This window comes from Misgurnus anguillicaudatus, unplaced genomic scaffold, assembly GCF_027580225.2.
Source record: "Misgurnus anguillicaudatus unplaced genomic scaffold, ASM2758022v2 HiC_scaffold_29, whole genome shotgun sequence".
NCBI lineage: Eukaryota > Metazoa > Chordata > Actinopteri > Cypriniformes > Cobitidae > Misgurnus > Misgurnus anguillicaudatus.
In genome coordinates, this window is record NW_027395279.1 from 3896513 (window position 1) to 3911099 (window position 14587).

The following is a 14587-nucleotide window of genomic DNA, read 5'->3' on the forward strand; positions in this document are numbered from 1 at the left end:
CCAACCCCAAGCTGTCACGGTTAATCCGTGTCATGTCTTGTCTCTGTTCCGATTGTTATCACCTGGACATTCATTGATTAATTACCTGCCTCATCACACCTGTTTGTCATTTAGTCTGTGTGTATATATACCTCTGTCTTCTGTTTGCTCACTGCTGGATCATTGTCATTGATACCCTGTCTGTTCCTGTGTTAATGTTCCTGTGTTCCTGCCTTCACCATGTCTGCCCTCGTGTTTTTATTATTAAATGTTATTTAATTTTGAACCTTGCGTTTGCGTCCTGTCTCTCCAACCCTGTCGTGACAGAATGATCCAGCCAAAACTGGACGCAGCAGGTTCACGGAGGGCGGCTCCCCCAGTAGTGACATCGGGGTTCATTCCCCATCAGCCCTGATGTCTCTTGGGGACCACCGTGAGCGATCGCTCGCTCCTGCGGGCCTGCGGGAGGAGGATCGGCCCAGGCGGTCCCCCAACGGTTGAGTCGTCGTCGACGGTCCCTCGGAGGACCACCATCCTGCTCGCAGGGGGATCCGGAACGGACCACGCCCGATCATTTCCCCGGGGTGGCTACCGAGGGTCTCCGTTTCCGCGAGGGGATGGGAGATGATTTCCGGGGGCATCTGATCGTCGACGATTCCCAGGAGGGGGGTAATTCGTCTGCCTCGGTTCTCGGAGCGATCGCTCCGGTTCTCCTGGCGCAGTCCGGCCAACCGTCCTGTTGGTCTCATTCCGGCGGCTGCCGGCTTCGCCAGGGTCCCCAAGCCCTCCACCCCTCCCTTGGACTCTCGCTACCAGACTTTGTTTTTGTTGTGTTTTATGTGAGTGTCTGGTAGCCACTCGTAGAGGGGAGGGTAATGTCACGGTTAATCCGTGTCATGTCTTGTCTCTGTTCCGATTGTTATCACCTGGACATTCATTGATTAATTACCTGCCTCATCACACCTGTTTGTCATTTAGTCTGTGTGTATATATACCTCTGTCTTCTGTTTGCTCACTGCTGGATCATTGTCATTGATACCCTGTCTGTTCCTGTGTTAATGTTCCTGTGTTCCTGCCTTCACCATGTCTGCCCTCGTGTTTTTATTATTAAATGTTATTTAATTTTGAACCTTGCGTTTGCGTCCTGTCTCTCCAACCCTGTCGTGACACAAGCGACAATGGTAAGAAAATAAACCAATGAGAAATCAATACATAAAATGACACGAAAGTCGTGCCACGGACACAAAAAAAAATATTTATAGAAATTTGTGTGAGTGACACGAAAAAGCTATTCGTGCTCAAGGCACAAAAAGCTGTATTTCGTGCCATGGACATGAATAAATGAATCACATTTTCCGTGACTATAACACAACTTTTCATGATATCAGTCTGTTTAAAGATGTTAAACACACACATAATGAAGAAAAAGAAGTGAAATGAGCAAAAGCTGTGACTAATTTGCAGTCTTCTTATCAAAATACAAATGAAGCCGATTTAATTTCCTCTAGAAGAGTATTTTATTTAATCATTGCAGAAATATCATGTTCCTGTGCTCAACTTGAAGAGCATTGGGTTAGCAGCGAGAAGGTCATGGGTTTGAACCCCAGTGAACAAAAATACTGATAAATGTATAGCTTAAATGCCCTGTAAGTCAGTTTGCATAAACGTATCGGGTGCACTTTATTTTACAGTACGTGTACTTACCTTGTACATATATGGTAAATAAGTTGTACTTCCCGACATGGTAATTAATTGGTATCATTACTGTACTTACCAGTAGTACATACTTGGTAGTTATTATGTAACTCTAGGTAAGTACTGGGTAATAACAGATACATACTTATAGTGTAGGTATACTGTAACTAATGAGAAATATTACTGTACTTAACTACTGGGTACATTCACTGGTACGTTCATGGTAACTGCATGGAAACAGGACTGTAAAATAAAGTGTTGCTTTTTACACAGTTATTACATAGGACCTAACACTTAAGATATAGCATCATATACATGTCACTGTGAGGCAAACCCAACCATTGGCTATCATACGCATTAACTACTGGGTATATTCACTAGTTCACACTTATTGTGTATATATAATTTGTAAGTACAGAAATGTTTGATATTAGTTTTCATATATGTACACTATAAATACCTGTCATTAACCCTAACTTGCCTGTAAATACTAAATACTTATATTGTACATTTATTTGTAAGTACAGTAATGTTTCTCTTTAGTTACAGTATACCTACACTATAAGTATGTATCTGTTATTACTCAGTACTTATCCTGAGTTACATAATAACTACCAAGTATGTACCACTGGTAAGTACAGTAATGATACCAGTTAATTACCATGTAGATACCTAAAAGTAAGTACCACACATTTGTCGGTAAGTACATCTTATTTACCATATATGTACAAGGTAAGTACACGTATTGTAAAATAAAGTGCTACCCAAGTATCTGTCAAATGCATACATGATCTACATATATTTATACAGCATATATATTTTTACTCCAACAAAAAATACAATTGAATATGTTTAGGCACAGAATGTACGTGTGTAATATAAAAGCTAATGAGATAATATAATAGTCTAAGAGTCCTATAATGTGATACAAGTGTCCAGTGGCGGCCGGTGACTTCTCTTCCAAAGGGCGCAATTTCAAAATATGTGTTTGGTGTGTCACGTAAACTAATGTGCATCATGAGTCTTGTCAAAATACGTGTCTGCTGCACATGCCTCGCACGGGTTTATGGTAAAAAAGATGCTCAGGTTCACAAAATACTCACAAGACACTAATGCATACGTGTCTCTTTTATCATAAACCCTTTAGAAGCGTCTGCAGCAGGCCCATATATTTGCATGATGTGTGGTGCACATAGGTTCACATAACGCACCAAACGCATATTTTGACATGATGATCAACACGTTTTGACGAACTTTGCAGTCGAAAAAGAAGTCACTAGATGCCACTTTAAGACTCTTTATGTTTTACAATCTTTATGAGGTATCCCTTACGAAAATTAACCATGGTTTTATTGTGGTAAAATTGTAGTAACCATGGTTTTTTGGTCAATTGATTACTATGAGCAAAACCATAGTTTTACTACAGTAACCATGGTTTTTTGGTCTCAACTGTAGTAAAACCATGGTTAATTTTCGTAAGGGATATCTTTAACTAGTTATTTTGTCTTTTGTTTTTCTACCCTACTGACTGCACACAGTTTGTGTGGTGAGGGGTTCAAGACGAGACCCACAACTGGTGTGAGATCCAATTCATCTTCAGAGACTCCAGGTGGAGCAGTGAAGTGAAAACACTGAAGAAGAGAAGTGAAAAACAGAAAGAGCTCCATCCTGGCCAAACCCTCTCCTAAACAAATCCTGCGTCCTGAGAGAAAAGAAGGGAATGTGTTTGTAATAATTGTTAAACAACATACAGTAAGTCAAATCAAATTGATTTTGATGTGAATAGTAGAGTTTATTACCTGCAGAGAAGGGCATGAAGGCGTCACGTTTGATCAGCTGACCGTTCTCATTGAGGAAGTGTTCAGGGTTGAAAGTGTCGGGCGTCTCCCACTCGCTCTCATCTCTCAAAACAGACGTCAGCAGTGGAAGAACACACGTCCCCTAGATTTCACAAAAAACACAGACAACATTAGTGTGATAAAGACTGGGGGTTTTGGAGCCTTAATTTTGGCTGGAAACAACAACAACGAGCACATTTCCTTAAAATAAACTAGTGAAAGATAAGCTGGACAACAGACTGTAAAGTGTGAATATTATACAATACGAGCAAGACGGACCTTCTTGATGAGATATCCATTGAGGTTCACATCACAGCTGGTTTGATGTGGCAGATTCAAGGGCACTAAATTCGCCAGTCTCTGGATTTCATGGATCACGGCGTCTGTGTAAGGTAAATTCTTCCTGTCCTCTGTAACCGGTTCACGTCCATCAAGCACCCTGTCAATTTCCTCATGAACCCGATCTATGACACACAAGATCACACAGAAAATGTTTCATATCTTTTCTTACTTTTGTAAATATAAAGAGAACAGTTATGACCTTGTATGTGAGGATATTTGGCCATGAGCAGTAAACTCCAGCGTAGCGTTGTGCCGGTGGTGTCAGTTCCGGCACCAAACAGGTTGGACACAGTCATGAGCAGGTTCAGATCATTAAATTGTGAATCATTTTCTCCAGATTTCTGTTAAAATCACAAAAACATGCTTTATTAACATGCGGCATATTTAGGGTGAGAATTAGTTTAAAACATACGTATATTAACCCACACATTTGATATATAAATTCATGATATTCTACCTCTAAGCTTTGTTTTTGGATGAGGAAGGCATCAACTAATCCTCTGCAGTCGAGAGGGTTAAAGGTCTCCCGTAAGCGATCCACCAGCATCTGCATTTCAGCATGGTTGCTTTCCAAACTTTCCATTAGGAGTCTCCAGGTCTTCAGCCATGGCCCAAGCACTGGAAACATGTTGTAAATCTGCAGGTGGAGCCACACGACAAAGTACAACATACAGTCAGACTATCTCTTAATATTTGTAAGTTAGACTGATAGGGAACACTGTACTGTGCCGTGTTTTCATATACATATATTAGTATATTATATTAGTGCAACCAAACGCAACAACCAGACATTATGATGCTGGGAAACCGTTTTGATAAACTTTCTGAGTTGCTGACATGTTAGAATTCATTTGGCATAGTGTCGTGATTTCACCAAGTAAGATGTGATCCTGGATCAACGTTTTAATCAAAGATACCCCAACTTACCCTTAACTCAAACCCTAACCATTTTTAAACCCTTAACCCTCTGGGGTCTAAGGGGTTTTTAGGGCTCTGGGGAAGTTTTGACATGCATTGACATTTGTGCTTTTTTCAGTTGCTTAAAAACATATTAATGGCAAAAGTCTCATAACACTGTGTTCATCACAAACTGGGCTACAATATCATATAATCAACATGTATGTACATGTTTGTATTTTTGAGAGAAAAATGTTTATGCGTGGTTTTTGAAAAAGCAAAATTTTTAAGTCCACAAAACTAATTCTAAACATGTTTTCCCAAGACTTTTCAAAACAGGATCTAGTAGTCTAGAGTTTTTTCTTCAAAATGATGTGAAAATCATTCGGCCTACTCATTCACATAAAGCAAGATATTGATTTACAATTTCTAAGACACTTTTGCTTGGGAAAGGCTGTATGCGTGGAGGCGGGAAAGCTCCTGAATAATCAGTGATTGACAGGTGAGAGACAAAAGAGTTGAATAATGAGCCACATAATGAGCCTTGTGGGGATGTTCAACAGGAATGTAACTTTCTCTGTAGTAAAACCATGATATGGTTTACTTTTCAATATAATGTAAATACACACACGCACGCACGCACGCACGCACGCACACACACACATATATTTCTATTGATATTATATTTATTTCACAAGTATAAGTTACCTTTTAAAAACCATAGTAGCCTAATCATGGTAAAGGTACTGTTTGGCCATCGTAAAGTGAACACAGCGTTTGTGTTTGGTTGGCCAGTGAGAGGTTTACTTTTGTGCAGTAAAAAGCTCAAAAGAACAACTGCCTATCGTTGTTTGGACTCTTATTTGTGTTTTTGTAATCATTATAGTACAAACACAACATGGGACAAGCGTGATAAACTTATCAATGTTTGTTTACAGCCGCCGTCATTACCTCACGTGTTGATCATGAAAGCAGTATGTGTGCATATGCGAGTGATCCTGTGTTTAATAAACGTGCTGTGCGGAGATATACGCTTAGACGCAACTAAGTAAGGATTGTACTGTTTGCAATCGCGTATTTTTTAAGAATACCAAAAAGCGAGTTGAGTTTCCTGACTCGTGTGTTTGTTTATGTGCGTTTCCCATCGCGTGAACTGTTTGACAGAAGACAAAGAAAGCACTCGCGTCTGGAGATAGTGACACACATACGCAAGTAAATAAGGATTGTACTATTTGCAATCGCGTATTTTATAAGAATACCAAAAAACGTGTTGAGTTTCCTGACTCGTGTGTTTGTGTATGTGCGGAACCCTCACGTGAAATGTTTGACGGAAGAACAAAGAAACACTAGCGTCTGGAGATATTGACACACATATGCAAGTAAATAAGGATTTAGATGCCATGTTTTGGTGCAATCGGATGAAACAACAAGGAATGGAGAGACTGGGTTGTGGACTGGATTGCTTATCCATTGACTGCAGGAGACACGAGTCATGCATATGGATGTCTCTGCTCATTCACTTCAATGGCGCAGGGGTGTGGCGATCTCATCTCATTACAGATAATCAAGTAACATTAGAGAGACGGTCCCTCTCCTACTTTTCATACAGTTTACACCGAATGACAATATCTGTTTTTGATCTCACTTACATCATTTAAAAGCTGACATTTCAAGCATTATGTAGATGTTTATCTTTTGTTTCTATGACATGTATTTGTGAAGTTACAGTTAATTTTCCGACACGTTTTTGAAATGACTTCACTGAGGGAGAGAGAACAATACGCGCATCATGTTTATTTTCTTAATTTTGCGAAAAGCACAACAATCTGTTTTTATTGGGAGTGGACAGAAAAAAACTTTAACGTTTTAAATGATGTATAAATCATATCTGTATGTCCAAAATCAGTTATCTAAGTCTCTTTGCGGAGTGATTGAAAATAAAGAGTTTGCGGCGCCCACGCCGCAGTCGACCCCACAGTGTTAAATTAGTGTGAAGTAATAGTTTGAGGGGTATTTTTAAAAGCCTCTAACCCAATCCTAAACCTAAATCTAACATACACCCTAACCATAATCCTGCAATCTTATTGGTTAATGAAAATGTTGATCCAGGATCACATTCTACTTGGTGAAATCACGTTCACCCATGTTAGAACCACTGTAAAAGGGTCCATTATTCAGGAGATCCTAAAAAGTTACACATTGCATCTTTAATGAAAATAAATGAAACACAGTGTATTACTGCACATTTTTAAAGATGTGATCATATAAATACCACAAACATCTTAATTAAGGCTAAAAGTGTCGCCTAAAGGAAAACTTGGGAACCATAAAATGGGAACCTGTATGGAAGCAGAGCCGGTCATGAGGATGAACTGGTTTGCCCTGTCAACCATTTCGTTAAACTTTGGGTCATCATATTCAAACCGATTTCCATACACAATAGCTGAAATGATGTTAGAAACCGCATAATTTACTGGCTGGGTTGTATCAAAAGGATTTCCTGCAAGAGATACAGAAACAAAGATCAGATTTTGTTAAACATTAGCACTCAAATTCATATTAGGAACTGTACATTGTAGTTGATATACCTTTGAAGGTCTCAAACACTTCTCGCAGATATCGCGTCTCCTGAATAATTTTCTCTTCGCTCAGTTTCTTTCCCATTCCAAAGTCTCGAAGAGTTGAGAGAGCAAATCTTCTCATGGTTTTCCACCTATCACCATTCGTAAAGCCGATTCCTGCAGGAAAATGTCATCTCTTAATTTGTGTTTATGACATTTTCTGTTTGTTGATCTGTAATCTTTCTCTGTGAGAGCTTACAACCAAGTTATACAAATTATACAGAGTCAATCCTTGTTTAGAGCTTTGTTTTTCTTTTCCAATTTGTTTATAATTGAATCCCTCTTTCTTGCATTGGGTGCGTTCTAAAGCTTAGGCAGCTGACTTGTTGCCTCGCTGCCTCATGAGGCAATGACTTCGGAGGCATGAAGGCAGCTCTGGGAAACACATTCGGACCATTGGCCACTTTATTTTTTTCGAACTCAGGCTCGACCAATCTCATTCCCCACACACGCACACACACACGCATAGAAACAAAACAATGAGGGTTTTTTTTTCTCAATCGGAAGGCTGCAGCCTCCGGAGGTTGAATATGCAGGCTGCATACGTTATCAAGCCTGGTTTATTTAAAGGAAAACAAGGAAACAAGAAGTAAATAAATTGGATTCGGACATGCCTTGATGCCTTCATACATTAAAATGCTGCCTCTGAAGGCAACCTTTATATAACATTGAAATATTTTTCTCAAATTACAAAGTACAGACTAACAAAAAAACAAGCAATATATATAGCTATATATGAACTTATAGTCACTAGTAAAACGGTTAAAGTGATGTGTTACCGTATCCTTTATTGATGTCATGGAATATAGGTGTTATGTCTCTTTCCCCGAATTCGTCAGCCTGGTTCACCAGTGCTTGTTTAACCGTCTTGTATCCGGCCAAAACCACAATCTTTTTGGGTCCAAGATGAACTTTGAACACTGACCCATATTTCTTGGATAACTTAACAAGAGCAAGAAAAACAGTAAAAATGTTAACAAACCTGTCCGACAATATAACATTACAAATTAAAAGCACTGATAAAAGATGTATTTTCTATAAACAATGCAGGGTTCATACCTGTTCATTTTACATATTGCCTATTTTTAATGTACTGTATGCATAAATACAAAATACAATGAATGCATACTATAGCTTCAATAGTCTATGAAATTTATAATTTAATTAAAAACAAGATTATCTCTGTAAAGACTTAATCTGTTGTTATGTAGCTTTAACCATATTTTAGAACTGTGGTGAGCATTTAGTTAAAAGCTATAGTGAGTGGCAAATGTCTGCAAATGTTTAAATTCCAAAAACAATATAAACTGATAAACATGTATACCGTCAAATAAAATGACTCATTACATGAAATGGATTTTTGTTAATACCGCCCACCCCTACAGTACCACCCAGTGTAACCTCCTTAGGGGGTGGCTTCCGCAGCGTTTCTAGTTCCGCCCAGGCTAGTTTGGTCCCAGTTTGACTAGTTCACTACGGTGAGTTAAGGAACTCGTAGTGACCGGCCTTTTGTAGTAAGCCCAGGTTCCGCCCCTTATGTGGAGGGCGGAAGGTTTACGGATTGCAAAAAAATGCATTCATGCATTCATAATGTTTTTAGCTGTCAGTACTTGAAAAACCATTTCACTTATACCCACCCATGTTGTGAGACACAAGTATTGACAGCTAAAAACATATAAAATATTTACATTGTAGTGCAAGAAAAATCAGCAGTAGTACAAAATCCAGGTTACGCAGGTGTTGCTTAACCTATGAACTACGAACTAGGCTTTGTATCACACTTGTTTAAACTTGCAAGACTCAAGTGAATGCATTTTTTTGGAATTTTTGGGCGGCTTACACAATTTTGAGACCCCCATGCATTTCATTGCGACTGTAATGGGAAATATCTGGAAAATTAAATTGAAAAGAAAAGTCTACTTACATTCAAGAGGCTCACATGAAGTTGTTTAAGGTCCAGAATGTGCAGGTTTCCCACGAGTGGCAGTGGTTTGGGTCCTGGAGGTTCTTGGTCATCTTCTGGAGACCTGAAGCAGAAATAAATAACCAAAAGCAGCAGAAGAGCAGCGAGTAAAGCTCCTGTGCTAGAGACATTCAGGAGAAGTGTTTCCACTAAAGCCATAGTTAAAGAGATTTACACACAGCTGTAGTGAGTCTTTAGACTGAATAGACCAGTTTTCAGGTCAGGAAATGGTTTGGTCTAAAACATTGAGAAGGAGGAGCCAGGAAAGATTTACAACAAAAACACAACAGCAGTAGTGTGTCAGTCAGTCCAGAGTGACCACAAAAAAAATCTATGTTTTAGAGTTTTATTTAAAGATAGAGCAGTCCCTCCAGAAAAAAACGTGATTATGTGATCACATGATTGAACGCATAATCAGCCAAAGTCTGCATATTAAACGGGGGACACATTTTTTAAAATATGGCGCACTTTCGCAGCATAAATTGCAGATTTCCGTGGGCAAAATATGTGGGGCTTGCATAATTTCACAATCCCCATATTTTCGTAGCAAAAATCATATGTATCAATGTATATGTATCTTAGTTTTTGCAAGTTCCCGCAATTTCATCGCATAAATATCCCGCATTCCATTGCATTTTTTAAGAAAACGTGCTGCATGATCAAGGATTTTTGCACGCATCTTATTATTTTTATTTTGATTATAAATCAACCAACATAAGCAAACATGATGTGTGTTGAGTTGACAAGGTCGTTTTCATATAAAATTGGCTCATTTTTAAATTGTGAAACAGCTTAAGTTCCCTAATGACATCATTCTTAAGGAAGTGACATCGTTTTTGTGAGAAAATAAATTAATTCTTCACTCCAAAACTTCCGTTCAGTGTGAATAAATTCCAGTATAAATGCTTCAAAATGGCAAGCTGTAGTTTGATTTATTATAGACATACAAAAATTACAATAAGACTAAGAATAATAAGAATATTTGCTTTAACCACAATAAATACTGATTATTGATTACTGAAACTTGATATTTTTAGTACACATACAAATAGCCCTGAATGTTTTGCGGCCTCCCCCAATGTTCAAGACCGGGTTACAGTCTTCTTGTTTGAAATCATAGTTTGGAGTCTATTGGCAGTTTGTGTGGTGATGAATTCAGTGTGAAGCCCACAGCTGGAGCAAAATCAAATTCATCTTCAGATACTCCAGGAGGAGGAGTGAAGCGAAAACAATGAAGGAGAGAATTGAAGAACAGAAGGCACTTTATTTCTCATTCTCTTTTATGTGTATATTTTCTCATTTATTTAGTATATCCTTAAAATCCCCTTTCATCCTATTCTTTTCAATATGTCATTGTCACAGGTTGGAGCGGACCACCACTAGTTGCGGTTTGAAATCGCCTTTGTTTCCTATATCACAAACATGTAACCAATCAACACAGTTGGATAAGTCATGGATGCTGAATAAACTTGCAGCTGAAACTATTGCAGCACAGCTGCTTCAGCCCTACTTTTGTGATACTCACCAGTGCATTGTGAATGCTTTAACCTGTTAACATCAGCGCTAAACAACATTAGTGCTGCAAATGTGCAGTTTACAATTGCAATGTGTGAAACCCATAGACCGTAAAAAAATATGGACGTAGTGTCCATGACGTCACCCATTGGTTTGTGAAGATCGCTTTTGAAGCTTAAAGTAGGCGTTGCCTGCCGTCGCCATCTTGGCCGCGCGTCCCCGCGAATTACTCGCGGAAAACCGAAAATGGGTAAAGAGGCAGGACATGGGTGAAGCTGAGGTGAAACCACGCCCGCCTAGCGCGAGTCTAGTGACAGCAGTGGCTGTTCAACCGACACTCAAGCGGCCACGCCCTTAATTATGCAGAAGTTTAAGGCTTAATATAATCTAAACGGGTGAGTTACAAAAAAATTCACCCCCTCACAGTTGTCATGAAGGGCAAAATTAGCTATATAGGCCAAAAACACTTTTTGTACCAGGCTGTAAACATATTATTTTCTACTGTAAAGTTGGCCATTTTTAACATGGAAGTCTATGGGAATTGACTCCCTTTTGAAGCCAGCCTCAAGCGGAAAGTCGATGAATTGCAGTTTAAGTCACTTCCGTGTTGGCTTCATTAGAGAGATCGGAAGGTTGCCCCTCGGTGAAACCAGACTTAGAAGTTATGTGTCTGAAACTGCTGAATGGCTGCACATCTGTGTCAAATCAGGTCAACCAACTTCTGGCACCAAGAAACAGGTATTTCAACCCAGGATTCACATTCTGTCAATGTTTAGGTTTTGCATTGAAAAATGTCACCCCACAAGTTTTCAATGGGGTAGAGATCAGGGGATTGACCTGGCAACTCCATAACCTTAATCATTTTTGTCTGGAACCAAGATTTTGCCCTCTTGCTTGTGTGTTTGGGGTTGTTGTCTTTTTGAAACACCCATTTTAGGGGCATTTCCTCTTCGGCAAAGGGCAACATAATCTCTTTAAGTATTCTGATGTATTTAAACTGATCCATGTTCCCTTGTATATGAAAAATAGGCCCAACACGGTAGTATGAAAAACATCCCAATTATTTTTGCACCAACTGTCTTTAAAGTGCACTGTGCCTTGAATTCAGTACCTGAGAGTCGCCTGAGGTTCTGTTGATAACACTTGACCCGAAAGGAACAATTTTACTCTCATCAGGTCACAAAATGTTACACAATTTTTCTTCGGGCCAGATGAAGTATTGATGTGATTTTGCTCATTGCTCATCATGGCATAAATAAAATCGATAATTTTCACCCATTCAATGCATTGTTGGCTTTTGCTACAAATATATCCATGTGACTTATGACTGGTTTTGTGGTCCAGGAGCACGTATGTCATTCTGGTCAAAAGTTTGAGTTGTGTTTCCTTTTTACTCTGAACTGAAAGTCATCTTGACAAGTAATACTTACTTATGTATCACACTTGTCTCTTCTCAAGCCAGGTTTGATTTTATAACAAATGTCCAGCAGGGACCAGCACCATCTTATGTAAGGGATAATGTAGAGGCAGCCGGTAGTTATCGGGAAATAAGCCCCGACAGTGTGATCAGGACCCGACTCGAAGCGGAGGGTCTTGTATCACACTGAAGGGGCTTATTTCCCGATAACTACCGGCTGCCTCTACATTATCCCGCTTATTACACGGCTACTTGCCACATAAGAAAAAAACGGACATGAATATGAATTTGAAACATTTTATTGGCATATTTGTTTTAAATTAAAAATGTTATCCTTCCGCGAAACTTTGCACAGATGCATAAAATGATCGTAATACCTTATTAAGATCCTCTGCTTCATACTTGTCTGTCTCCATTTTTTCTCTTTTAGCCAGTCTTTGAGAAGTTTTAATGCCCATTCTGTAATTTTGTGTGTGTTGGCTTCGTAGCTGTCATGCTCTATTTTGTCAAGTTCAGTCTCAGTAAGCTGTCTGTGTCTTGTCGTGGTTGTCCAGTGTTTGTCACAAGATGGCGCCAAACAGTAATCTTTATTGATCTTTATTGGCGCGGAGCGATTTTACTCGTACAAGTAGTACCGGCTATGCGTTATTACTTTGGAGCGGATATTACTTGAAAAGAACGAACCTGCAAATGTCTCAACTGACAAATCAGAATCAAGCATTCCAGAGAGCCGTGTAATAATTAGGGCTGTCAAAATTAATGCGTTAATAACGCGTTAACGCAAATTCATTTTAACGCCACTAATTTTATTAACGGAGATTAACGCAACGCGCATATTCTGTTTGACCCTTGGTCCAGCCCATAGTTGAATAAACAGAGACGCAGACAAATGTGACTCTCTCTAAATGAGTAAAAGGTTTTCATAGAAATAAGAACATTAAGCAAATCGTCTACCAAATCCAATGCTCTAAATGCTCGTTGGACATCTGATATGATCTTTATTTATACGTCTGAGAGGTGTAACGTTACCGTCCTCCTAATGCTTAATCTAATACAAAATCAAATGCGTCTCAATTCATTTTGGTTTCGCTTAATTTATGCATGACTTAGAAAATAGACTGCAGGACTTGCTTGATGTTAAAATAGTCATTAAGAGAGATAAAGTTCGGTACCTGATTAATGTTAAAGAGTTATTAAGAGCGACAAGACTCAAAAGCGATCCCCTCACGCTGACTGAGTGATATCTGAAGCGCGTGCACACAGACACGCGAGTGCGCGACCCGGATAGACATATACACAAAATTACAGTTTTACAAATATCTGTTTTGATAAGAATTCACTCAGGTAGGCTCTATAATATGTTATGTTTTAAGTAAATGTTTGGTTAACTGTTGGGTAAAAATATCTGATGTATAACATTATATTAGATCACTTAGATTTTAAGCAGTCTGTCTCAATGTCAATCAAACAAAAGGAAAAAAAGTTGAACATACATTGATGATGTTTTTGCTTTGTGTGTGCTAAATCTATTAGTTTTACCAGTGATTTTAAGGTATTGATGTGGTAATATAATGTATGGATGTGGAAATGTTTGTGGTAATTTGACTCTTTCAACTTCAAACACGTGTAGTTCTGTCATATTTTGTTATATTTCAACAAATCAAGACTCAACTGGCCAGCATAGGTCACAAATGATGCAGCAGCAAACAAAAATGGAGAAAGAAAAATCTTCTGAAAGGAAAATTCATATACAAAACAATGGCTGGTGATTCTGTTAAAATGTAAACAGGCTGTTGTTAACATACATTTCCATAAAGCATCTATATATGTATATATGATTAGAATATTAAAAACCTGAAAAGTGTTAAATTAGGGTAAATTTAGAATGGATAAAAATGTGCGATTAATTTGCGATTAATCGCAGTTAACTCATGAAATCATGCGATTAATCTAGATTAATTTTTTTAATCTATTGACAGCCCTAGTAATAATTAAAGATAACTTGATCTAATGGAAAGTCTTATAATCATGAACAATTTGATGAACTTATTTGTGTCCATGGCACAAAATGCTGCTTTTTCATGCCTTGAACACGAACGTCTTTTTCGTCATGTCATTTTTTTTAAATCATTGTCGCTTGGGGTTGGGGTTAGATATGGGATTTGGGTAGGATGTACTTTTATGTATTGGTTTCTACATATTTTTCTTCCGCTTTTAAAACTATTCTCACCTGGAGTTGGGTTACGATGTCTAAAAATGTAAAAGAAAGTGATTCAAACCCCAAGCGAAAATGGGGAGAAAATAGAAAAAAACAATGAGA

The 14587-nt window shown here is 38.5% G+C and overlaps 1 protein-coding gene across 1 annotated transcript in view; it reads right to left on the reverse strand.

The window, feature by feature from the left end:
- Positions 1-2401: 2401 nt before the first annotated feature.
- LOC141362747 (uncharacterized) overlaps positions 2402-14587 on the reverse strand; it is a 29029-nt gene continuing 16843 nt past the window's right edge. The window contains exons 10-18 of the mRNA XM_073864957.1: positions 9297-9503; positions 8152-8314; positions 7340-7489; positions 7091-7251; positions 4312-4491; positions 4054-4195; positions 3792-3976; positions 3474-3615; positions 2402-3376 (exon numbers count right to left, since the gene is read on the reverse strand). Of these exons, the coding sequence (XP_073721058.1) occupies positions 3171-3376; positions 3474-3615; positions 3792-3976; positions 4054-4195; positions 4312-4491; positions 7091-7251; positions 7340-7489; positions 8152-8314; positions 9297-9503 (1536 nt within the window). The 3' untranslated portion in view covers positions 2402-3170. The remainder of the gene's footprint in view (positions 3377-3473; positions 3616-3791; positions 3977-4053; positions 4196-4311; positions 4492-7090; positions 7252-7339; positions 7490-8151; positions 8315-9296; positions 9504-14587) is intronic.